This window comes from Cibotium barometz, chromosome 52 (genome assembly GCF_041138505.1).
Source record: "Cibotium barometz isolate CiBa-2024 chromosome 52, ASM4113850v1, whole genome shotgun sequence".
Classification (NCBI taxonomy): domain Eukaryota; kingdom Viridiplantae; phylum Streptophyta; class Polypodiopsida; order Cyatheales; family Cibotiaceae; genus Cibotium; species Cibotium barometz.
Window position 1 is genome coordinate 21,798,758 of NC_141097.1, and position 25,692 is coordinate 21,824,449.

Here is a 25,692-nt window from a genome sequence, read left to right on the forward strand (position 1 = left end):
CTTGGTAGTGTTATTTTCAGCCTTTGGACCATTTTTATCTTGGTTTTGGTCCTTTTTAGGTGGCTGTCCATTATTTTGTAGGTTTTGGACAACCCTCTCTTTGCCTTGAAATGAGCTTATTGGATCGACTCAATATGAGTTCCAATTGCTCGGTGGCGGTGGCAGCTGCGATTAGTTGGTGTAAGGTATGACGAGGATACATTTGTAGTCCCGCTTTGTACACGGGTTGCAATCCCGATTGAAACCTTCTCTTCCTTTCCGCCTTGGTGACATGCATAAATGGAGACACCTCCAAAAGCACTTTCCAAAACTTTTGTACATATGCATTTATCGATTTCCCCTCATTTTGCTTCACCCAATCCCACTTCATTGTTATCTCATTCAATGCATTGGGAGGCAAGAACCTCTCCTTGAACTCTTCCCATGATCTAACAGGATTCGGTGAGAGCTTCTCCGTGAGCCACCAATGGGCAGCAATGCCTTTCATGAACATGCTTACATGTTGGATCATGGATTTCTGAGTGAAATCCTCATCACTGAAAGCAATATCAAACTGGGCAATAAAAGCAAGTGCCTTTGATGCATCATATTCCCCATGATATGTGTCAAACTTCACAGATTTGTCTCCGGCTTTGAAGTCACGAGACTTTGATGCATGTGCGTGCATCTCAACATGTTTTTCCCAATGTTTGTCCATTGGGACAGCCCCTGTGACTGGCATCATTTTAGGACCAAAAGGTGATGCATAAGGCATAGATACATGTGCCCTGTAAGCATGAGGCATGGCTGGCCCCTCAACATGCATTGATACATTTTCAGCCATAGCTTCTCTCTCACGAGCACACTCGAAGCCATGAGTGGCATGAGAGATATGCGGAATACCTGCACCAACAGAAAATTGCAGCCCATGTTGCGTGTGTTGTGCACGCATATTTTCAGCCGGCAATGGCATTTGACATACATTTTGACCACTGCCATAAACATTATATCTTTCACGGGCTACATAAGGTATTCCTGCATGGCGTGAAGTCACTGATTGTTCCTCTCCCATAGCATGGAGATTCATCCTCTCAGACATAAGTTCTTGTTCGGGCACCTGTGGGGATTCCAAGACATGTGGGATGGTTGCCTTTTCTACATAGGCATCCTCGGTACGAGCCAAGTATGCACGTACTGCATCCCTCGGTTGCATGTGCAACTCTTGAGCAATCATTGCCATTGCATGATCCATATAAGATTCAGCTTTCTTGGCCATCAAACGGTCATGTACCAATGGATCCTCACGGCGGTAGAGATTCAATTCTTGTTGTTGTGCATGGAGAAGAGCTTGCATACGAGTAAGTTCAGCCTTCAAGACTATGGACTCTTCTTCCTGCATCTTCTCTTTGCCACGGGACGGCTGTCCCACATATTCATGTTCCCTATTGTGCACCACATGAGTTTGCTCATCGTGTAAAGCATTTGAAGCATGCATTTCATTGTCCCTGCCTCTTGTGTTAGCATCTCCGACATTCATTGTATAGCTGTCCATAATGTTGTAAGTGTAGAGATAGCTAGTGTTCACGGTGATCGTCTCTCAAGATAGAAGTGAAAGAGAACCATATGCTCTGATACCAATGTAACTTGGTTGAACACAATGCTAATCAATACACTTAAATACACTAAGATTTGATGGACACTTGCTCAAATACAAGAAGTAAATTGCTGAATTGACAAGACACACACAATGAGCCGGAACGGCCGACCCCTCCCTCAAATAAAGTATATTGGAGAATCAAGTACATAGTGTCATGGGCATTTCTGACCAGATTTCCATACCAATGCATATGAATACAGTATTGCAAACAAGTGGTTGTCAATGTAGACTTGCAACCCACACTACCCTCTCAAGTGCCCATGTTCCCTACCATCTGCTCTCTATTGTTCCACCAATACATGGTAGCAACAATTTGCAAGAGAGCACGTAGGACAAGAGAACACTACACAGGGTATATGATCTTGTAATCGGGTTCCTCCCTCGTGCTACTTGCTTCCATATTTAAGCATTAAAGCTTACCAATTGCAAGTAGAGTCAATGACAGCGGAAGTCTTCGCGATGGAAGTCCTTCGAGTGATGAGATCTTCAATTTGTCGCATTTCTTTGTGACAAAAGTCTTCAAGAGGATGAAGGGAACCTTGGGAAAGCTTCCCCTATGGTTCAACTTGAGAAAGGAGGGCTGAAATTAGGGTCTTCAGCAAAAGAAATTACAGCAATAAAGAGAGTTGTTTTGCTGAATTTCAGTCATTGGGAGTGTGTAGGAGAGTAATTAGCATCCGGAAATACTCTTGGAAGCTTGAGAAACACCTTAGCAAGCTTGGAAATGGAGTTGGGAAGGAGAAAGTGCAGAAAATGCAGCCCAACAGCCCTCATGAAGGAGGCGCTGTCACCAGGAGGTGAAACTTTTTGCAGTTGTTTTCTTTATTTACATTTCTTTATAAATATATATATTTTTCTTTTCTTTCTCTTTGGTTGCTGTTTTCCCCCGGGATCTCTTGGAAGGGCTTGGGCCATTGCAATGTCAGAATGGGTCAGCCAGTGGTTGGCTAAGCCTGAGAACTGCACTGAAAGATGAATGACAGTGTCCAAGTGGCCGCCACCGAAATGTGAATGTATCTTGAATTCTAAGCAAATTCTGAAGTGACCATAGTGGTCAAAGATGGTCAGGAGACCAGAAGGAATGCAGATGACATCATCCCTAAAATCTAGGGAACTGCTATTTTTGGCAATGTCGGAATTGAAAAGTCTTCGCGTCAGTTTGTGCAGAATGTCAAGGGGACCAAAAGCTGGCAAAGGACTGTTGTGAGAGTATGAACCAGTCAGGAGATTTTTAGCTTGGAAGATTGCATGTGGAAAAGGCTTAAAAATGTGCCAAGTGTCAAATTTATGTGCATTTTCCACACTGGGAAGGGGGAAGCGTGGGATTTTGGGCTGAATGAGACTCATTTGCAGCCATTATGGTGGATTGTTGTTGCAGGTTAAGAGCTATTGTGGTGCACTCCCTTGCCCTGCAACTCATGTATTGAGGGTTGAGCTTGCTCCCCACAGCCTCTCTCTCTCTCTCTCTCTCTCTTTCTCTTGCAGACTATGGTAATGCTCTCATCAGATAAAATCAGGTACAGTTGTGTGAATTTCATGCTTATATGCAAAGGCTAGTTGCCTCCTTGAACAGGAACCGGTGTAGTTAGTTCCTACACCAAAGCAGGGACAGAAGAGGGTAATAACCTCTTCAATACAACGCTGTTTCAGCACTGTTTAGGTGCTGTTTTTGGGCTGTTATGTTGCCCGGTTGATGCCAGAATGCAGTAGGACTTTGCTAAAGTCTTCCAGGACAGTACAAGGGTTAATTTGGGCTGAAAACAGGTCTGTGCAGAAAATTACAGCAAGCTGAATTGTGATGTTTTGGACTCCATTGGGTAGTCTGATGCCTATGGAAGTGAGCCTGTCAGTTGGGACTCATTCTGAGATGTTATGGAACAGTTTTAGTGCAGTTATGTTGGCAAATTTCTCCCAGAATTTGTAACTCAGCTGGTGCAAGTAGAGTGCTCTGTTGCACTCGTGCTTTGTATTTTCCAACTTTTTAACAATAAAGAAATACCGCAAGGGGCGGCGGACTTCGGGGCCAATGTGTTGTTGAGCGAGGGAGCGAGGATTCTGTGATTGTGTGTCTGAGTAAGTCCAGGTTATTTGTGAATGAATTACCGCTTTATGTGTCCATAGACCGGTTTTATGGTTCCATTGCCGGGATAGGGTCCTCTTTTCTGCAAGAGCCCGGACACGGATTGCATTGGGTGAACAAGAGACACACACAGAGAGGTACAGCTGATTACAGGTGAGAAAGATTACGAGATCTTTCTTTGGATACAGGATTCCTTTGAGGGCTCAGTAGACAGCATGGCAGATAAGGGAAAAGGAAACCTCCCGGCAGAAGAGAGTTCCTCTTCTACCCGTCGACACCGTAGAGAGATGACAGGTGCCAGAGTGTCAGCATCTGAGCGGACACAGCCATTGTCATAGCCAGCCATGTCAGTAGAAGAACAGGAGAACAAGAGGATTTATTTCATGCGTAGCTCCTGAGCATGGTTGGTACCTTTGAACAGCTGGTGAAGAATCCCAGGATGAAGAGATATTTGCAGTCAAGGACAGGGGATTCCCAGGCTGAATCATCTCAGCATGCAGTTGAGAGGGCACAGGAACAAGTGCCATGGATGCCACAGCATGTAGAGCAGACACCAGCAGTGGCAGCTGATCCAGTGCAGCATGTTACATAGGCACAGGATCAGACAGTTAATGGTCAGGGCAGTAATGCACAAATGGTTCTGCCGACCATTCCTCCTTTCCTCCGCAAAGGTGATATCAAAGAGGGGGATGACGGAGAGCTGAAATTCAGAAATCCACCTCGTCTGAAGCATGGAGATCCCGCATCTCAAAGGCTGAAATCTTTTATGCAAAAGGAAGAGGTGACAGTCACCTCTCGACATACATCTTCTCCGCAAGGCACTAAGCCTGACAGATATATGTATGCCAGTGCTCATGGAGAGCATGAAAGTCACATGCATTCAACACATGTATCTCTTGGTAAGGGAGACAGGTTTGCTGCCAGAAAATTTTTGCCTTCTGAGTTGTCTCATGGAGAGACATTGCCTTATGCAGGTAAGTCACATGCATCTGAGTTTCAAGTTCGTGGAGCACATGCCACCGTGCCTCATGAAACTTCTATGACGGCCCATGGAGCCCATGCAGATAGGGCTGCCCCGTTGGATAAGGGGAAAAGAAAAAGAGAAGACCATGAGCCTCATGCCAGAATGTTGGGGTAAAGGCACTATGCCCACCCTTATAGTGTGTACAAGCCCATAAGTTATAGTACATAGTACACTTAGTACTTTTAATGTACTAAGTGCACTATGTGTACTAGTGCAATATACATGTGTGATAGGGGAGTCACACACTCACACTTGGTGAGTTGACTTATCCCCACAACTCTCTCTCTCTCTCCTTGTTCTCTCTGTGTATGTCTCCCACATGAATCTCTAACCCTAATTCTCTCTCCCATTCAACTGGTATCAGAGCACAGGCAAAGGCAAGAGCAATTGAAGACTGAATTTCAGTTGCATCTGTTGGGTAGAGTCGCTGCAAAACCATACAGGCTGAATTGATGATTGTAGCTTTCGTTTCAGCACTGTAGTAACCTGGAAGCTGAGGTATCCGGCGAAGAGGAGGATAAGCGCAGCGACGTGCAGGCAAGCTTGCTCGTAGGCGTTGAGACGCTTGGTCACAAGCGGTGAACGTATAGAACACCTGTAGCGCTACTAGGCGAAGGCTTTCGAGCGCTGGGCGTAGACTGGCTGCTGGGCGTGAGCGAGCGCATCGTAGCGTGTAGCGCTACACGGCGAAGGCTACTAGGCGAAGTCGTCGGCTGGCTACCTGCGCTAGGCGTCAATACAACAGGCGAACACGTCAGGGAAATCCTTCTCATCCGCTTCCGTCCTGCGTAGCGAACCCGTGGTGCACATGGTGGATGGCATAGCGGGCGTCCATCGAATACTAGGCGGCGTGCTGCGCTTGTTGCCCTTTTGCTGCACAAGAGCCTCCAACAACAAGAGGGTAAAGGACAACCATGAAGCTTCTGCCCAGGGAAAGCGAGAAGCTTTTCTTGCATCAGGCATGCTTCCTTGCACAAAAACGCCTTGCTAGAGGTCTCCGCCTCAATTGTGCAGAAGCCGTTGCCCTTATTGCTTCTCAAACGCCATAGCTCACAGCTCTCGTATGGTCCTGGTTGGGAGCGAAGCCTCCTGTGGACAGAATCGAATCCACAGCAACAAGCAGGAGCAACAGCATCAACATCAACAAGAAGTGCCCCCCCCCCTCTCTGCAACAGCATCAACACAAAGAAATTCAGCCTGCAAATCTCAGAGAAATTCAAACATTAAGAGGTATTTGCCTTCAATTTTGGGAATTTCTTATCAATTCAATCAATTGAGCAGGTATAGGTGCCGAATTGCTCAATTTCTGAGCAAAATTGGCAAAATTGGGTGACATTGGTCACAATCAGGATCAATTTGCAGGAAATTGGATGTCGAAATTTGGGGCTTTTGATGTAATTGTGCAATTAAGCATTCATACATGCTGTATGATGTGAGAAATCGCACATTCGGGCAAAATTGCAGCAAATTGCAGTGCAAATCAAGGGGCTTTTGTGCCGATTAAGTTGATTTGCATGTAGGCAATGGCATTTGATGCTGTGGATAATGTGTTGATGCCTTACAAGCACTCAATGTGCCTGTAAATCAAGGGGCTTTCATGTATTGGATGTATATGTGGCCAGGGGGAAGCATCGCGAAGACTCTAAATGCCTTCATGTGCGTCAATGTACCATGTATGATCAGCAATTGATCTTAAATCAAGGGGCTTTTCAAGATTGTATGCTTGTTGAGCTTGGCAAAGCAGCAGGCAAGACATTTATGCCTTGAATCCTCAGAAATCAGCTTGCAGTCAAGGGGCTTTTGCCCAATTTTTGTTCGGAACTGTTGTATGCAGTGTTCGGGACTGTAAAAGTCTGATTTTCACTCATTTGGACAGCCAGGAGAGCATTTATTGCTACTGTACCTGCTGGTACAGATTTGGCACAGCTTTGTGCAAGTTTTGGCATGGCTGCACATTGATTTGAGTGAGCAAAAGGTTCAATTTCAGCTGCTGTACTTGCTGGTACAGGTTTGGTATATCATTGGTGAGCACTTAGTACTGCTGTACAGTACTTTGGAAGGGCAACAGAGCACATTTAAGGTGCTGTCCTAAATCTGCAGCAACCAGATTTTGGTGGTTTCATCACATACAGTGGGAGAAAAGTTGCATTTGTGCTTCCGCAGTGGGAGATAAAGCTTGGGAGAACAACTGTGAGCACTTTGTGTGCTTTTGGTGCAGTGTTTGCACATTTTGCAGGGAGTCAGGCATTGACAGGTTGCATATTGCTATGGCAACCACAGGTGAGAGCTCTTCATTGCTTCACATCAAGAAGCTTGAAGGCTCACATAACTATGATATTTGGCAAACCCAGTGCTATAATGTGTTGCTCCAGAAGAAGTAGCACAAGCCTATCAAAGAAAGGGGTGTAATGCCCGCTTCTCTTACTGCTGAAGAGTGGGAAGATATGGATGAGCTGGCAAGATCTACTATCATGTTGTCTGTGTCAGACTCTTTACTTTTCAGCATTCGTGAAGAGAAGACAGCTTGGGGAATGTGGCAGAGATTGCAGGACTTGTATGCCCAGTAAAGTGCCTCAAGCAAAGTGTATTGGTTGAAGAAACTCATAGGTCTTCAGATGAAGGAAGGGGCGTCTATGACAGCCCATCTAAATGAGTTTAATGGTATTGTCAGCCAAGTTATAAATCAAAAGTTGGCAATGGACGATGAGTTCAAAGCCACTTTTCTCTCATGCACTTTGCCAGAGAGTTGGGACACATTCAGGACAGCCACTAGCAATTCGAATGCTATGCTGTCATATGCAGATGTTGAGGGTGCTCTCCTTCAAGAGGAGATGAACAGGAAAAACAACTCTGTTGGAAAGTCAAATGCAATGAATGCACGTGGGAGATCCCAGCAAAGGGGTAAAAGCCAAGAACGGGGAAGGAGCAAGTCTCGCTCCAAAAAGGACTTGGAATGCCATTATTGTGGCAAGAAGGGACACATCAAAAAGCAATGCTACAAATGGAAAAATGATCAAAAGGAAAAGGGAAAAGGCAAAGACAAAGACAAAGATGAAGCCAAAGATGTAAAGCCAAAGGGCAAAAGTGGAGTCAAGATTGAAGAAATCAATGTGTCACATGCAGGTGACAGTGAGGATGAGGTCCTATTTACGTCTTCACTTGATGCCCATTCACTTCTTACAGGTGGTCATGGTATGCACTCATGGATCATTGATTCAGGTGCCTCCTTTCATGTCACAGGTTGCAGAGACTTGTTTGTCAGGTATACTGCTGGCAATGAAGGAGTGGTTTATTTGGGTGATAACCATGCATGCAAGATTCTTGGCAGAGGTGATGTGAGGCTTGTGTTTTCATATGGCTCACAGCTTATGCTCCATGATGTCAGGCATGTGCCTGAGATCAAGAAGAACTTGCTTTCTACTGGACAGCTTGATGATGCTGATTATGTTACCACATTTGGTCGTGGAAAGTGGAAAATTAGTAAGGGCTCACTGGTTGTTGCCAGAGGCTCTAAGGTGGACACTCTTTACTTTATGCATGCAGGTGTTTGTCACCATGCTAATGTAAATGCAACCGAGCTGCCGGAAATCTCTATGTGGCATAGCCGGTTGGGACACATGAGTGTCAAGGGAATGGAGCAATTGTCTCGTTTGGGTTACTTGCCTTCTCTAAAGTTTTCAAGTTGTCAGTTTTGTGAGCATTGTATATATGGTAGGCAACTACAGTGCCCCCACAAGAAAGCTCTTGGACAGAAAGATGCTCAGTTAGAGCTTGTGCATACAGATGTATGTGAGATGCCTCAGCTTTCTTTGGGAGGGGCAAAATATTTTGTGTCTTTTATTGATGATGCCACACGCAAGGTGTGGGTTTATCCTCTTCGTTTGAAGAGTGATACATTCTCAGTGTTTCAGAAGTTTGTTGCTCATGTTGAGAATCAAACTGGCAAAACACTGAAGGCTTTGCGTTCCGACAATGGTGGAGAGTATATGTCCAAACAGTTTCAGGACTTTTGTGATGCTAAAGGCATCAAGAGGGAGCTCTCTACTCCTTATGATCCTCCACAAAACGGGACAGCAGAGAGGATGAACAGGACCATACAGGAGAAGGTCCGTTCTATGTTGTCACATGCTGCGTTACCTCATGGTTTTTGGGCTGAAGCTGTTATGACAGCCGTTCATCTTATAAACAGGTCACCTAACACAAGGCTTGGTGGGAAAGTGCCAGAAGAAGTATGGACAGGGAAGCCTCCGTCATACAAGCACTTGAGAGTGTTTGGTTGCGTTGCGTACGTGCACATACGCAGGGAAATGCGCACCAAACTTGATCCTAAGTCTCACAAATGCATATTCCTAGGATATGGTGACAGAGGTGAAATGGGGTATAGACTTTGGGATCCCGTGAATAGAAAGATTATACGCAACAATGATGTCATTTTTGATGAAACATGCATGTATAAGGAGCCTGCAAGGCAACAGGAGCCAGGCAGAGTCATCTTTGATGATGATGGACATCATGGACAACAACCAAGGGCTGTAAATCAGCCATTACAGCAGCAAAACCAGCCCTTAAATGGTGCTGAAAATGGTCCAAATGGACAGCCAGAGATGGCAGAAGATATCCCTATGGATATACCACAGTTAGAGGAGATACCGGGCATGATTTTTCAACCATATGGCATGGAACAGGAGCCACCAATAGGCGATATGCAGGCTGGACAGCAACCTGCAAATGATGGTCATTGGGTACGGAGGTCCACAAGACCCTCCAGAGCCCCTGACAGGTTTGTTCCTCCAGGGGTTGACTACTTGATGCTTATTGACTGTGGGGAGCCCTCATGTTATAAGGAGGCTTTACAGAGGGCAGACAAGGCTCTTTGGGAGCGTGCCATGAAGTCAGAGATGGATTCTCTGCACAAAAATGGAACATGGAAGTTGGTGCATTTGCCTGCAGGCAAGAAGGTTTTGCCTTGCAAGTGGGTTTACAGGCTCAAAGTTGCACCAGATGCTAAGCCAAGATACAAAGCCAGGTTAGTGGCTAAGGGCTTCAAGCAGGAATATGGTGTGGACTTTGAGGAGATCTTCTCTCCAGTGGTCAAAATGACCACACTTAGAGCTGTGTTAGCTTTGGTTGCGCATGATGATCTGGACTTGATTCAGATGGATGTGAAGACTGCTTTTCTTCACGGTGATCTCCATGAGGAGATATATATGCAACAGCCAGAGGGTTATGCAGTAAGTGGAAAGGAGAAGCTTGTATGCAAGCTGAAAAAGAGTCTTTATGGGCTCAAACAGGCACCAAGGGAATGGTATCATAAATTTGATACATTCATGAAATCCCAGAAATTCAAGAGAAGTGACATAGATCACTGCTTATACACCAAGAAAGCTTTGGATGGCAGTCTATTGATCCTCATCTTGTATGTTGATGATCTGTTAATTGCCGGAAAATCTCGTAAGGAGATGGATGCCTTGAAGAAGAGGCTGTAGGAGACCTTTGATATGAAGGATTTGGATGATGCAAATCACATCTTGGGTATGCGGATACTTCGGGACAGAAATCAGCAAGTGTTGTATTTGTCTCGGAAGGAATACATTGGCAAAGTTTTGCAGAGGTTCAATATGGACGGGGGGAAGAAGACTAGTACTCCTTTGCCTCCATATGTGAAACTCAGTGCTATGGACAGCCCACAGTCAGATAGTGGCAGGGTTGATATGGCCAAGATTCCGTATGCTTCAGCTTGTGGCAGTCTCATGTATGCCATGGTTGCTACTAGGCCGGACATTGCATTTGCAGTGGGAGTGGTTTCTAGATACATGGCCAACCCTGGCAAGAAGCATTGGGAAGCAGTGAAAGGTGTCATGAGATACCTGAAGGGCACACAGGATATGTGCATTTGTTTTGGCAAACAGGATGCATTAGTGCATGGTTACACGGATTCGGATTATGCCGGTCATCCAGATAACCGGAAGTCTACTACCGGTTATGTGTTTACATTCACAGGAGGTGCTGTGTCATGGATATCCAGGATGCAGAAGTGCACTGCCTTATCTACTACAGAGGCCGAGTATATTGCAGCCACAGAGGCTTGCAAGGAGGCATTATGGCTATCTCGGTTAGTGGTTGATTTGGGTTATACAGGGGATATTCCATTGTTGCATTGTGACAGTCAGAGTGCCATCCAGTTGGCAAAGAACCCTGTCTTTCATGCAAAGACGAAGCATGTGGATGTGAAGTATCACTTCATCAGAGAGGTGATAGAGAACAAGCAAATTCAGCTTGTTAAGATTCATACGGATGACAACCCGGCTGATCTGTTGACAAAGAGTTTGCCTCCGGAGCGGTTTGCTCATTGTAGACACTTAATGGGCATTGGATGAGGCGAGTTTCAGCCTTGATATGGCCTTGTATATTATCATGTACATGCTGATTTTTCTTTTCCTTTACTTAAGGGCACTTTGCCTTTAAGTGGGAGGTTGTTGGGGTAAAGGCACTATGCCCACCCTTATAGTGTGTACAAGCCTATAAGTTATAGTACATAGTACATTTAGTACTTTTAATGTACTAAGTGCACTATGTGTACTAGTGCAATATACATGTGTGATAGGGGAGTCACACACTCACACTTGGTGAGTTGACTTATCCCCACAACTCTCTCTCTCTCTCTCCTTGTTCTCTCTGTGTATGTCTCCCACATGAATCTCTAACCCTAATTCTCTCTCCCATTCACAGAAAGCTCAAGGAATTCAAAGCAGGTGACAAATCTGTTAAGTTTCATGTCTTTCATGGTGAACATGATGCTTCTAAAGTGTTAGCATTTTGTGGCACAGTTCGACATTGCTTTTAGCGATGAGGACTTCACCGAAAAGTCAAAAGTACGCCATGCTAGCATGTTTCTGAAAGGGACTGCTGCTCATTGGTGGATCACTGAAAAGATCACCAAGGATCCTATTAGCACCTGGAAGGAATTTAAGGATAGATTCTATGCTCAGTTTTTGCCACCAAATGCAGAGCAAACTCTCACTCAAAAGTGGGACAGGCTGGAACAAAGAGATAATAAAAGGGTGCAACAGTATGTTAACAAGTTCTGGAAAGTGTTGCTGGAAGTAACTCCCTTTATGCAAATCACTGAGGATGAAAGAAAGAGGAAGTTTCGTTCTGGACTGCAACCAGCATATCGTTCGGGCATTGAATTGCACCCGAAACATACCTTGCAACAGCTCACAGCTTCTGCTCTTGCTACGGAGCAATTGGTGCTCAAGATTAAACAGGATCAAGGAGGTTCAAAGGGGAAAGACAAGGCTGTCCCAAATCTGCAAAAGGGTGGACAGCCACCTAAAAAGAACTTCCGGGAGACCCACAAGGGTGGTAAAGCTGAAAATAACACATCTAAAGATCAGGGCCCAAGGAAGAACAAATTCGGCTTAACCCAGGAGCAAAGAGAGCAATATGCCAAGGATGGAAAATGCTTTTCTTGTGGTAGCAAAGACCACATGTTTCGACAATGCCCAGATCGCAAACCAAAGCACGAGGACAAGCCGACCAAGGCTAATGTACATGCAGTTCTTGATGTGCAAGGAAATACAACTCATGATGCAAAAGAGCGAACGGTTTGCAAGGCTTGGGGACAAATCAAGGATCAGCCCGCACTATTCATGTTTGATGACTGTGCAACCGATAACTTCATCTCTATGCAAACGACAGCTGCATTGGGTATTGAGGTTGAGAACATGGGACCTCAGATTGAAGCCGAAGCTGCATTTATTGGTAAAGAGGTGCAGGTTACCCCTTTGATAGGGAAGTTGCGCATCCATATCCAGGGCTACCTTGATAATGAACAGTTCCTAGTTGCTCCACTAAATGGATGTGATGTATTGTTGGGCAAGCCGTGGTATCATAGGCTTGAGCCCCGCAAAGACTACAAGTCCAATATGATTTCTTTTATGCATAAAGGCCGCATGCATTTTATTAATGCTGGCAAAGAAGGGGATTCCATCCCACTTGTATCACACATCCAAATTAATAAAGCAATCAAAAAGAGTCTTTCTGCGTACTTGGTTTTTGTGCGTGATAGCCTTGTGCCAAATCATCAAAATGTGGATGCTATGTCTAATGATAGGCTGAATTTTCTTTATGCATTTAATGACTGTTTTGCTGATACTTTGCCAGGAGAATTATCTCCTCAAAGGCTCGAAGATCACCGCATAGATCTTGTGCCAGGTAGTTCTCCACCCAACAAACCCGCATACCGAGTGAGTGCTGCACAACAAGAAGAAATCATGAAGCAGGTAAATGAGCTTTTAGAGAAAGCTTTGGTTCAGTCTAGTTCCTCACCTTACTGCTCTCCTGTACTTCTTGTTCAAAAGGACGGATCATTCCGTATGTGTGTGGACTATAGAGCTTTGAACAAGCTTACCATCAAGAACAGATTCCCAATCCTGCGAATTGATGATATTTTGGATAAGCTTGATGGTTCGGCTTGTTTCAGCCTTGATTTGAAGAGTGGTTATCACCAGATACGAGTGGTGCCACAAGATGTCCATAAAACTGCATTCAGGACAGCCTTCGGATTATATGAATTTTTGGTAATGCCTTTTGGTCTCACCAATGCTCCTGCTACGTTTAATCGTATGATGGATAGGATATTCCGACCCCATCGCAAATTTACAGGAGTATTCTTTGATGATATCTTGGTTTTCTCCAAGAATGAGTAGGAACACAGAACTCATTTGGTCACAGTGTTCGAAGAGTTGCGGAAGCATAAACTTTTCATAAATGCCAAGAAAAGTGAGTTCTTCCTTTCAGAGATTCATTATCTGGGACACATTGTATCCAAGGATGGAGTTACAATGGATCCTGCAAAGATAGAGACCATTCGGAATTGGCCCAAATTGCAAAACGTACATCAAGTACGTAGTTTTCTGGGATTATGTTCGTATTACAGGCGTTTCATAAGGCATTTCGCTATGATAGCCACTCCTCTACATGATCTCACAAAGAAGAAAATCACTTTCAAATGGACTCAAAGGAACAGGATGCTTTCTTGCAGCTCAAGCATGCTATCATATGTGGTCCAGTATTGATTGTTCCTGACTTGCACAAGTCATTCGTAGTTGAATGTGATGCTTGTGGTGATTGCATAGGAGCTGCTCTAAATCAAGAAGGGCATGCAGTTGCATATGAGAGCCGTCGTTTGCATGATGCCGAGCTTCATATGGATATCTATGAGAAAGAGCTCTTGGCTGTAATTCACGCCTTAAAGATATGGAAACATTATCTTCTTGGGGCTGAATTTGTAGTCAAGACAGATCATCAAAGCTTGAGATACTTTCTATCTCAGACAAAGCTTTCAGAGAAGCAGATGAGAATGGCAACAGCTCACAGCTTCTGCTCTTGCTACGGAGCAATTGGTGCTCAAGATTAAACAGGATCAAGGAGGTTCAAAGGGGAAAGACAAGGCTGTCCCAAATCTGCAAAAGGGTGGACAGCCACCTAAAAAGAACTTCCGGGAGACCCACAAGGGTGGTAAAGCTGAAAATAACACATCTAAAGATCAGGGCCCAAGGAAGAACAAATTCGGCTTAACCCAGGAGCAAAGAGAGCAATATGCCAAGGATGGAAAATGCTTTTCTTGTGGTAGCAAAGACCACATGTTTCGACAATGCCCAGATCGCAAACCAAAGCACGAGGACAAGCCGACCAAGGCTAATGTACATGCAGTTCTTGATGTGCAAGGAAATACAACTCATGATGCAAAAGAGCGAACGGTTTGCAAGGCTTGGGGACAAATCAAGGATCAGCCCGCACTATTCATGTTTGATGACTGTGCAACTGATAACTTCATCTCTATGCAAACGGCAGCTGCATTGGGTATTGAGGTTGAGAACATGGGACCTCAGATTGAAGCCGAAGCTGCATTTATTGGTAAAGAGGTGCAGGTTACCCCTTTGATAGGGAAGTTGCGCATCCATATCCAGGGCTACCTTGATAATGAACAGTTCCTAGTTGCTCCACTAAATGGATGTGATGTATTGTTGGGCAAGCCGTGGTATCATAGGCTTGAGCCCCGCAAAGACTACAAGTCCAATATGATTTCTTTTATGCATAAAGGCCGCATGCATTTTATTAATGCTGGCAAAGAAGGGGATTCCATCCCACTTTTATCACACATCCAAATTAATAAAGCAATCAAAAAGAGTCTTTCTGCGTACTTGGTTTTTGTGCGTGATAGCCTTGTGCCAAATCATCAAAATGTGGATGCTATGTCTAATGATAGGCTGAATTTTCTTTATGCATTTAATGACTGTTTTGCTGATACTTTGCCAGGAGAATTATCTCCTCAAAGGCTCGAAGATCACCGCATAGATCTTGTGCCAGGTAGTTCTCCACCCAACAAACCCGCATACCGAGTGAGTGCTGCACAACAAGAAGAAATCATGAAGCAGGTAAATGAGCTTTTAGAGAAAGCTTTGGTTCAGCCTAGTTCCTCACCTTACTGCTCTCCTGTACTTCTTGTTCAAAAGGACGGATCATTCCGTATGTGTGTGGACTATAGAGCTTTGAACAAGCTTACCATCAAGAACAGATTCCCAATCCTGCGAATTGATGATATTTTGGATAAGCTTGATGGTTCGGCTTGTTTCAGCCTTGATTTGAAGAGTGGTTATCACCAGATACGAGTGGTGCCACAAGATGTCCATAAAACTGCATTCAGGACAGCCTTCGGATTATATGAATTTTTGGTAATGCCTTTTGGTCTCACCAATGCTCCTGCTACGTTTAATCGTATGATGGATAGGATATTCCGACCCCATCGCAAATTTACAGGAGTATTCTTTGATGATATCTTGGTTTTCTCCAAGAATGAGTAGGAACACAGAACTCATTTGGTCACAGTGTTCGAAGAGTTGCGGAAGCATAAACTTTTCATAAATGCCAAGAAAAGTGAGTTCTTCCTTTCAGAGATTCATTATCTGGGACACATTGTATCCAAGGATGGAGTTACAATGGATCCTGCAAAGATAGAGACCATTCGGAATTGGCCCAAATTGCAAAACGTACATCAAGTACGTAGTTTTCTGGGATTATGTTCGTATTACAGGCGTTTCATAAGGCATTTTGCTATGATAGCCACTCCTCTACATGATCTCACAAAGAAGAAAATCACTTTCAAATGGACTCAAAGGAACAGGATGCTTTCTTGCAGCTCAAGCATGCTATCATATGTGGTCCAGTATTGATTGTTCCTGACTTGCACAAGTCATTCGTAGTTGAATGTGATGCTTGTGGTGATTGCATAGGAGCTGTTCTAAATCAAGAAGGGCATGCAGTTGCATATGAGAGCCGTCGTTTGCATGATGCCGAGCTTCATATGGATATCTATGAGAAAGAGCTCTTGGCTGTAATTCACGCCTTAAAGATATGGAAACATTATCTTCTTGGGGCTGAATTTGTAGTCAAGACAGATCATCAAAGCTTGAGATACTTTCTATCTCAGACAAAGCTTTCAGAGAAGCAGATGAGAATGGCAAACTTTCTTTCCATGTTTCATTTTCAGATTGTGCATACTCCAAGAAAGAAAAATGTAGTGGCCGATGCACTATCCAGGAGGCCTTATGTAGCTGCAGTCTCAGTGGCCTCTCATGGAGACTTATCTGCTATGCGAGATTTCGATCATTTGGATGCTGTTTTTTGCCATATATGGACTGATTTGATCGTTGGTCATTCACATGCCTCTTATGTTATCAACGAGGGTTATCTTATGAAGGATAATTGCCTATGTGTGGTGAAGGATTTGCGTCCAAAGATTATGGAGGAATGTCATGCTCCACCTTATGCTTGTCATAGAGGTATCATGCCTACTACACGCATGATTCAGAGATATTTCTTTTGGCCAACCATGCGTAAAGACATTGAGGCTTATGTGCGTGCATATATTACTTGCCAAAAGGTGAAATTTGACAGGCAAAAACCTCCAGGTTTGCTTCAGCCATTGCCTATTCCCTCGCAACCTTGGGAAAGTATTACTATGGATTTTATTATGGATTTGCCTAGATCCCAGCATGGGAATGATGCTGTTTGGACCATTGTGGACAGGTTTAGCAAGCAAGCTCATTTCTTGCCCGTCAAGAAAAACATTAAAGCTGAACATATGGTAAAGCTTTTTCTTGCTAATATTTTCAAGCATCATAGTATGCCTAAATCCATTGTTGGGGATAGAGATCCCAGGACTACAAGCCTCTTTTGGAGGGCTTTATTTGATAATATGGGTACTAAACTTGAGTTTTCATCAGCTTATCATCCCCAAACGGATGGCCAAAGTGAAGCTGCAAATTCAGCCGTGTTGGATTTATTGAAGTGTTATGTGGCAGATCAAGCTGCATGGGAGAAGTATCTTGAGTTTGCCTACAACAATACGATCCATGCCTCCACGGGAAAGGCTCCGTTTGAGATTATCTATGGTAGAGTGGTATTGCCACCCATCCTTCGTACAAAGGATGAGATTTTTGCAGCTGATGAATATGTTCGTGACTTGGATGTAGCCTTTGGTCAGGTGCGGATAGCCATTGCAAGATCTCAGGATAAGCATAAAATGGCTGCTGGCAAGCATAGAAGGGACATGGAAGTCAAAGAAGGTGATTGGGTTTTGCTGAAATTTGAGAAAGCTAGGCTTCGGAAGAGACCAGGACGAGAAGGATCATATCCTAAGCTTTCTCCTCGCTATTATGGACCCTTCACCTCGCTATTATGGACCCTTCAAGGTGATTCAGAAGATCAATGAAGTATCCTACAGGCTTGCTTTGCCTAGTCACTGGAAGATTCACAATGCTTTTCATGTGAGTCTATTTCGGAAATATGTGGGGCCAGATCCTGATGAGCCTGTCATAGAAGATCCGCCAGAGATTGAAGAGCTTGAGGAGATCCTCCAGCCAGAACAAATTGTTTTTCACAAGGAGCGAAAGCTACCTGCAGGAAAGCTTTCCAGGAGATACCTTGTGAAGTTTAAAAATTATTTGCCAATTGATGCCAAGTGGGTAAATGAGGACTATTTTGTTGATTACCCATAGTTGTTGCAGGCATATCTTGAGGCTTTTCAGTTGAGGTCAACTCTTTAGAAGCCCGGGGGGATGTCACCAATTGGCCGACCATTTGGTCCATCTCCAGTTTTTTTGTCTCGTTCACTTGAGGCCAGGCCAGTGTCTCATGTGAAGAGGCCAGTATTTTGCTGACATGGACGGGAGCCAGACTGGTGCCACCCGTGTGTTAGCAGGATGGTGTCGTATGGACGGGAGCCAGACTGGTGCCACCCGTGTATGACCTGGACTGTGTTCGATCCATCAGTATTCGTGCCGTGTTTTGCCTATGGGGACTGTCACTCCATAGGGAGGCTCGTGCCTGGAACTGTCTTACCTATGGGACTGTCACTCCATAGGAAGACCAGGTTTTTATGTTTTACGTCGTGCCATTTTTGTGCCGACAGATATTTTGTACTTGTTCCATGAACGGGAGATATGTCCATGTTACTATTTGCACATGCACACATGATTTGCATGTTTGAAACTGTTTTCGCATGACATGTATTTTTGTGTTTGCCTGCTTGACGTGTTACTTACTGAGCGGGGACGCCTGCCAGTGAGTCGTGAAGTCTGCTCTGTCTTCTGACGAGTTTTGGTGCATGTGAACAGGTGGTAAGTATATTAAACATGTTAGTTTAATACTTTTATTTTTAACCCTTCATTTTATAAGGTCATTTGTTCACACCCACTTAAAAGTGGGCACCCCCTTTGGGCACCCACTTAGGGGCCAAGGAGGGGAGCCCCACTTAAGTGAGTGTGTGGGGGTGGGTGCATGGTCACCTACCCACACCCCCAAAGAGCTGGCCGCCCACATGCAAGCGTGGGGAGCCAGCCAGCACTAGTTGTATCACTCCCTCTCCAACCTTATTAAAAAGATGCCATCATCTCCATCGTGGATACCACCGGCGTGCTCTCCCACCATCTTTCGTAAGAGAAGAATCTGGCAACCATCTCCCGCACACGAAATCCCAGGCGGCTGCTGAACCAGTTGCGCTCCTGTACTCACTGCTGACGGCTGTACATCTATAGGCGGCTGCATACTCCACGCCATCTTTTCCTGCAGGCTGCTCTTCCTACACAGAGGCGGCTGCCATATCCTGCTGTACGGCTGCGCATACTTTACCAGGCGACTGCTCCTAACTTCAGCGTGCTGCCTCTGTTTCCTCAGGAGGCTGCTCCTACAGGCGGCAGCATACCTGCAGAAGGCGCTGCCCGTTTCTCTTGCAGGCAGTCGTGGGCCCTCTTCAGCGAGCTGCGCCTGTTTCTCCAGCAGGCTACCCACTACAGGCAGCTGCGCAGGCTGCAGCCAAGCGGCTGTGCACAGCAACCAGGTGCCTCCTCTCGGCTACTTTTCCCTCTCAGGCGGCGGTGCCTACAGTAGGAGGCTGTGCCTGTCTTCAGTTGGCAACTGCACAAGCCTCTCCTTCCGTTTGTGTTCTTCACCAGGCAGCTGCATCGCTAGGCGGCTGTAGCAAAACAAACTACGCCTCCTCCTCCACAAGAAGGCAGGTTGTGACCTGCACAATGGGTGGTTGCACTTCCTTTCCATAGGCGGTGTTTTCTTTCTTCAAGTGGCCACATCTCGGTATTCCACTCAAGTAGCTACACACACGAATACCTCGGGTATTGGTCTACAATCTGCAACCTTCAAGTAAGTGAATTTCAGATTTAAGTAAAGTACTTTGTGTTAAATCTGATAAGAGATTCATCCCCCACGGTAACACCCGTTCGGTGCCGGGTAGTCCAAGCTCTATTGGAGAACCTCAGTCCAAAGGTGCTGAGATCGGGAGAGCCAGGCGTTAGTACGAGAGCGCCTGTTTGTGCGTGGTCTCGGAACACCAGTGAGGCGCTCTCCGCGGAGTCCAGTGAAAGCACAGGACCGTAGAGACTGGACCACGCTAGTGGTCGTTCTGCTTCGAACTTCTACTTCGAACGTCGACTTCGAACGTCGACTTCGAATCTATTTGTTTGGTACTGTATTCATATGTACATGGACATCATCTGGTTCTTGGAACCCATGGAGCATTGTATTTGTTAAATACTCCCAATAAATGTATCATATATTGAGGGGGGGGTCGGCCCGTTCTGGCCCCAGTGCTGGTGTCCATCTTTCCATTTCATTTCATTTCAATTTCAAGTTGTATTAAGCTGTCCATTTCAAATTGTGGTTTTAAAGTTGTGCTATCACGCGTGTGGGTGTCCAACGGAGTCTTCCCATTTGACGGGATCGGTTTCATCGAACATGTAGGTTAGTAGGGACGCGAGGGTATCATCGGCATGCGAGATGTACTTGGCAGTGAGTCCCTCATGATCCTGGGCTCGCCCATTGTGTAGTCTACGAATGGCCTTGAGGATCATGCCCTTTGTGAAGAAGGTGGAGGTGGTGGGATGGGAATTTGGTGGTGGGGGTAGGGGTAGGGGTGGCTGAAGGGGGATATGATAGAGGGAGCGTGCATAGGAGTGCCATGTGTCCGGGTAGGTGATAGGTGTGGGAGGGCAATGTTCTCGGAGTTTCCTCCAAGCGTCTTTGCAGTTCGGCCCTAGGAAAAGTCGGTATAACTCATCCTCTTTCCGAGCATAGGACTCCCGTTTCTTGCGTTGGGTGAGCTGTTGAGAAATCCATTGCGCTTGGTGCTTCGTGATTTGCCCAATCCGTACCTCATGCTTAAGACGGGAGCGTGTGGCCGAGGAACAGTTCTGAGGCATGGAACCGCAAGGTGGCTTGGCGTGAAAGAAGCGGTGGCGGATGTGTGGAGTATGGTGGTGAGAGCTGTGATGTGAGGGTGGATAGGGGGACAGTAGGTTCCACATCCTAGCGTTGGCGGTAGATGTGGTTGGAGTAAACAAGGTCAAGCTTGTGATCAAAAAGGACCTGAGTGTAATGTGAGATGGGGGGTGGTGGTGGAGGGACGGGTGGTGTGCAGGTAAGAGTGAAAGAGAGGTAGGTGGGAGCGTGTGGCCCAGGAACAGTTCTGAGGCATGGAACCGCAAGGTGGCTTGGCGTGAAAGAAGCGGTGGCGGATGTGTGGAGTATGGTGGTGAGAGCTGTGATGTGAGGGTGGATAGGGGGACAGTAGGTTCCACATCCTAGCGTTGGCGGTAGATGTGGTTGGAGTAAACAAGGTGAAGCTTGTGATCAAAAAGGACCTGAGTGTAATGTGAGATGGGGGGTGGTGGTGGAGGGACGAGTGGTGTGCAGGTAAGAGTGAAAGAGAGGTAGGCATGGTCAGCTTCAAAAGGGGGTGGCAGGATGGAGAAGTCGAGGAGAAGGTGTGCCAAATCCGGAGATCCTATAAGGTAGTCCATGGTACTAGTACCTCCTGAGTGAGGGAAGGAGGTGAGGGCGCCGGAGGAGGGCCATCGAGACGTCCCGTTATAGATAACGAGACCATGTGCAGCTCCCAGCTCTAAGAAATATCTCCCATACACTGTGACCTCCTCACGGTCCTACGACGATCGTTGCAGCCGTGTGTCAGTGATGCCCAACTCCTGTAGTCTGAGAGAAATGAAATGATATATTAACGTCTCTAAGAGGCCATAATGGCCTATGAGACCAAAACTGAGAGTACATGTGAAGTTGGTGTCTTCTCAAAGAAAACAACTAAATGAAACTGAAAAGTACAATTAACTGATTGTCTTACAGTTATAAGAACTGTAAGTAAGACTCCTAGATGATACTGAGTAGAAAATATTGGAAAATGTATATCAAGTAGATCCATGTATGCTGATCAGTTGAAGTCCTGCCCTCTCCTCTGATCAAATATCTCCACCAGCCATGGGGCTGTCTAGAGGTCGTAGAAGCGAGGTAGGCGCCTCCGATGCCGAGCAATAATGGCTCTGATCTGGCGATGGTGAGGATTCCGTAGTCGGGATCTTGATGGGCGTGGCCGACAAGCATGACATAAGATGATTGCTCTATCAGTGGTGACTCCTTGGGAGCGTGGCCGGTGCCTTGATGGCCCGATGGAGGAGGTATCAGGAGGTGTAAATCATCTGGTGAGAGGTGTAGAAAATGGCTCTTGTAATGAGCCATTTTTGTGCCTAAGGGCTTAAGGGGACTAGTCCATGTCCTCTCTGTGTCCACTCTGATGATATCCATCCTGATCACGCGGTTCTGCTCTGAGCGGGTGAGATCCAAAAACGGACAATCTAGGCTGTACTGAAAGGGTGGTAGTGCCTCTATTCGCAAACCATGTAGGTCAAACCATGATCTCATCTGAGTACCAGCAATGAGTATCTCCATCCTCTGCCAATTGTATGGATGAGGTCAATGCCAATCAGGAGTACCTCTGCTGAGGGAGCTCCCATAGCCGCTGTAAAAAGGTAACTGCCTGGAATAGGGCCTCGGTCACTACTGGTGCGGCACCCAGCTCAACCCGAACAATCTCATGTGGTACCGATGATTTGCTCCGAATCATGCGGGCAATCATCATAATCAGTGGTCTCTCCATTTGCCTCCATCCCTCTCTGAGATCTGTGATGTATGTTGGGCCCCCAAATTGGAGCTCTGTACAGGAGGGTCGGTGTGACAAGCGTATCAAATAGCCACAATTTGGTGCGCAGCTCTTGAAACTGTATGTGTGCACACTGCCTCTCAAGTGCCCTCAAGGCTTCATGCCCTCAGGCTAATTTAGCTGCTGCTGCCTCCTTCAGGGAGAAACGCGGTCCTGTGAAAGAGAGAGAGAGAGAGAGGGGGGGTGGAAAATGGCGAGCTGGTGAGAGAGAAGTGTGCACGACTCATGATTTGATTGATGTGTTGAACCTTCACCAAGTACATACTTTTCTAGGCTTGAAGCCTTATCTTTTGGCCCATAGAAATCACACATGCACACACAACCGATGATACGTGGCACACTTATCCTATCCAAACATATAGGAGGTGTTCACACCCAAATCCCAACAGATGCTCCACCCAGCATCTTCAGATCAAAGAGATCCGCTAGAGATACAGGAGTGCCCCTCCACAGGTAGTGGATGTGGAGAGCCTCCAAATAGTCATAATAGATGTCGAGGACCCACTTTGATCTCCTCGTATTGTATCATTGTAGCATTGCACCATTGGCACTTATGAGGCTGTTTTTTTTTTCTCTCAGCTCTAGTTGGGTTTTTTAATCATGTGCTTTCCATGATTGTGTCACTTCATGGACACATTGTATCACTTTTGCTCTCATAGACCGTTTGGTCTTTTGTAAACTTTCATAGAACTCTCTCTCTCTCTCCGTGTGTGTGTGTGTGTGTCCTCATGTTTGAATGTGTGCGTGCATGTGTGTTCATCATCACATTGATGATGGCTTGGCTGCTGCTTGTACACTTGAACTATCACCTTTAGCAATGGCTTGAATTGCAGCTGTCAGTTGGAGAACTGTTAGAAGATAAATTCATGCATTACAAATGATTGTAAATGTAAAATATTCACCTTTATGTGTCTTTCTTACCATAATTCATGGCATGTGTGAGGCGGAAAAATCAAATAGGGATGTGCTTGAACGTGTCTTTGTTGGTGTTGAGTTTGTGTCACATTGGCAAAGTCTGTGTGAAGGCACAGCTTTTATGGAACCATCTCTCAACATACTTGACCCTTACATGGACTGTATTGAGGGCAGCTTGTAGGCAAAGACGCATTAGCTGAGAGTGACAAGATAACTTTGGAGGTTGCCAAGCTTTTGCGTGAGGATTACTTGGCACAAAATGCTTTCACACCGTAAGCTCTTATGCCAGATGTCGGGTTTTGGTGCTCTGTATGCCGGTTTTTGTTTGAGAGGATACTAACTCTTATTTGGATGTGGCAGTTATGACAGGTTTTGCCCTTTCTACAAGTCTGTTTGGATGATGCGGAACATCATTCATTTCAACACTCTGGCAAATCAGGTAAACCAGACTATCAACTGCTACAAATCGTCTCTGCGTAGAAGGTTTTGTGCATGCATTGGAATGCAAGGTCTTTCTCTGCATCAAAAAAGTAGCCTTGGTTTGCCTCAAAAGAAAATTGTTGTTTAACCTCTTAATACGATAGCTCGCGTAATCTGCTCTTGTTCATGATTGAAGTTATCATGGATGACACTATTCAGGCTGTTGAAAGAGGAGCTGGAGCTGATGGCCAGAGAATAACGTACAACATTATCAAGCAGCGGCTAGGCGATCTTATTTACAAATTGGTGTATGTTTGTTTTTCTAACCAACACAGCAAGGCCGCACACCCCCCCCCCAACACACTTTTTTTTTTTGTAATGATTATTTCGATTACTAGTGGGAAACCTCAGAATGAGGAAAACCCACAAAAAGCATCATATACAAGAAATGCCAGAGTTCATAGTGAACAAGGGCATGATCAAAATATATCCGTGAAAAGGCTATACAATGATGGGTCAATCTCATGTAGAGAGAGACAATCATAAAGGGATTGATGTAAAGATTCTTTGAAATAGTGAAAGGCTTGAATGGGCGGCTCACCAAAAACAGCCCGATTCCTGGAGTACCAAATCGTCCCCCCCCCAACACACACACACACACACACAAAAACACTATCGGCTCTCCTCAACACACACCGCGGCCACCAGGTTCCAGTATCCATGTTTTTGTGTTTGTGTTTACTCGTTGTTTGGTTGTCAGCAACCATTTTTAAGAGCTGTTTTGGCTGTTAATGATTATATATTCTGTGGGATGAATGGTGCTGCAGGTCGCAGAAATTTGAAGACCCTTCAGACGGTGAAGCTGCGTTGGTTTCAAAATATAAGAAACTTCATGAAGATCTATCAAGTGGATTCCGAGACCTGGAAGACGATTATCGTTAAGCTCAGAAATGGTTGGTCAACTTTCAAGTTGCTGTGCCATATCTTTTGCAGTTCAAATTTTGGTGCCAAGGTTGCTGCAAAGGTTCTATTATAGGCAATGAGCCTTGTGTAATCATTGGGTCTGCAATCTCAAAAAAAGTTTGTTATTTACTTGTAAAGACACACATACAAGGTGTTTTTGTAGGGGCTCTGGTCAGTGCTTCAATTGTAGCCTCCGGTAGGCAAAAATAAAGTAATTGAAGAAGATAATTGATGTGTGATTGATCCAAGAGAAATTGTAACATTATATAGGCCTAGTTTTGAGTGAATTTGTTGCATAAATCGGGCCCTTGCCTGAGTGGCTGTTGCACCACGCTGTCCAGAAGCGGGTGTGTGTTTGAACCCTCCACACCTAAAGACATAACTCACTAAAGTCATGATTTACCTTTGTTGTGGTTAGGAACATTAAGTACGGTGCGCACTGTACACTTATGCGACAAGCTTGAAAAGTGCTGATTGAATTAAATTATGTTAGGCATGTTTAAAAAAAAGAAGATAGATACTTGCACATTCATTTATATTTTATGTTTATTCAAGCATATGCAGAAGCTAAAGGATTCAATCTAGCCTATGAGATGATCCATGTATATCAAGTATTTAAAAGATGAGAAGTACCTGATTCCAGTTCCAGAAGAAGAAGAAGAAGAAGAGAAAACTTGATCCGATGCCTTGTCTGTCGTGTATGTAATGTTCCAAATGTGGGTGCCTTGATTCGGGCCCGCCGGCTCAGTTCCTCAGGTCTTTGCTCCACTTGTTCCAACTGCCTCATGCACACCTACGTGGGCAACATACTAACTTCACCTCATCAACAAAACAACTCCACTATCCCTCAGGATTGACAGGCCCCTTAGCCTCCCCTCCCCCTTCCATGTGGATGCTGATTGAATTCTGGCATGACATTCACCTCTGCATCTTTAGCCTCTGTGAAAGACACCCTTCCCTTGCTGGCGGGGTCGGCCCCTGTCCCTTTCCAGCCAACCGGGGACACTTAAGAGAACATATGCGTCCCCGTCCAGAAGGTTTGCGTCATTGAGCTTCGAGGAGTGAGC

At 45.3% G+C, this 25,692-nt stretch overlaps 1 protein-coding gene across 1 annotated transcript in view; it reads left to right on the top strand.

Moving 5' to 3' along the window:
• Positions 1-25,187, top strand: part of LOC147608954 (V-type proton ATPase catalytic subunit A-like) — a 48,514-nt gene extending 23,327 nt beyond the window's left edge. The window contains exons 17-20 of the mRNA XM_086788789.1: positions 23,417-23,514; positions 23,603-23,681; positions 23,882-23,970; positions 24,490-25,187. Coding sequence (XP_086644915.1) covers positions 23,417-23,514; positions 23,603-23,681; positions 23,882-23,970; positions 24,490-24,604 — 381 coding nt within the window. The 3' untranslated portion in view covers positions 24,605-25,187. The remainder of the gene's footprint in view (positions 1-23,416; positions 23,515-23,602; positions 23,682-23,881; positions 23,971-24,489) is intronic.
• The last annotated feature ends 505 nt before the right edge of the window (positions 25,188-25,692 follow it).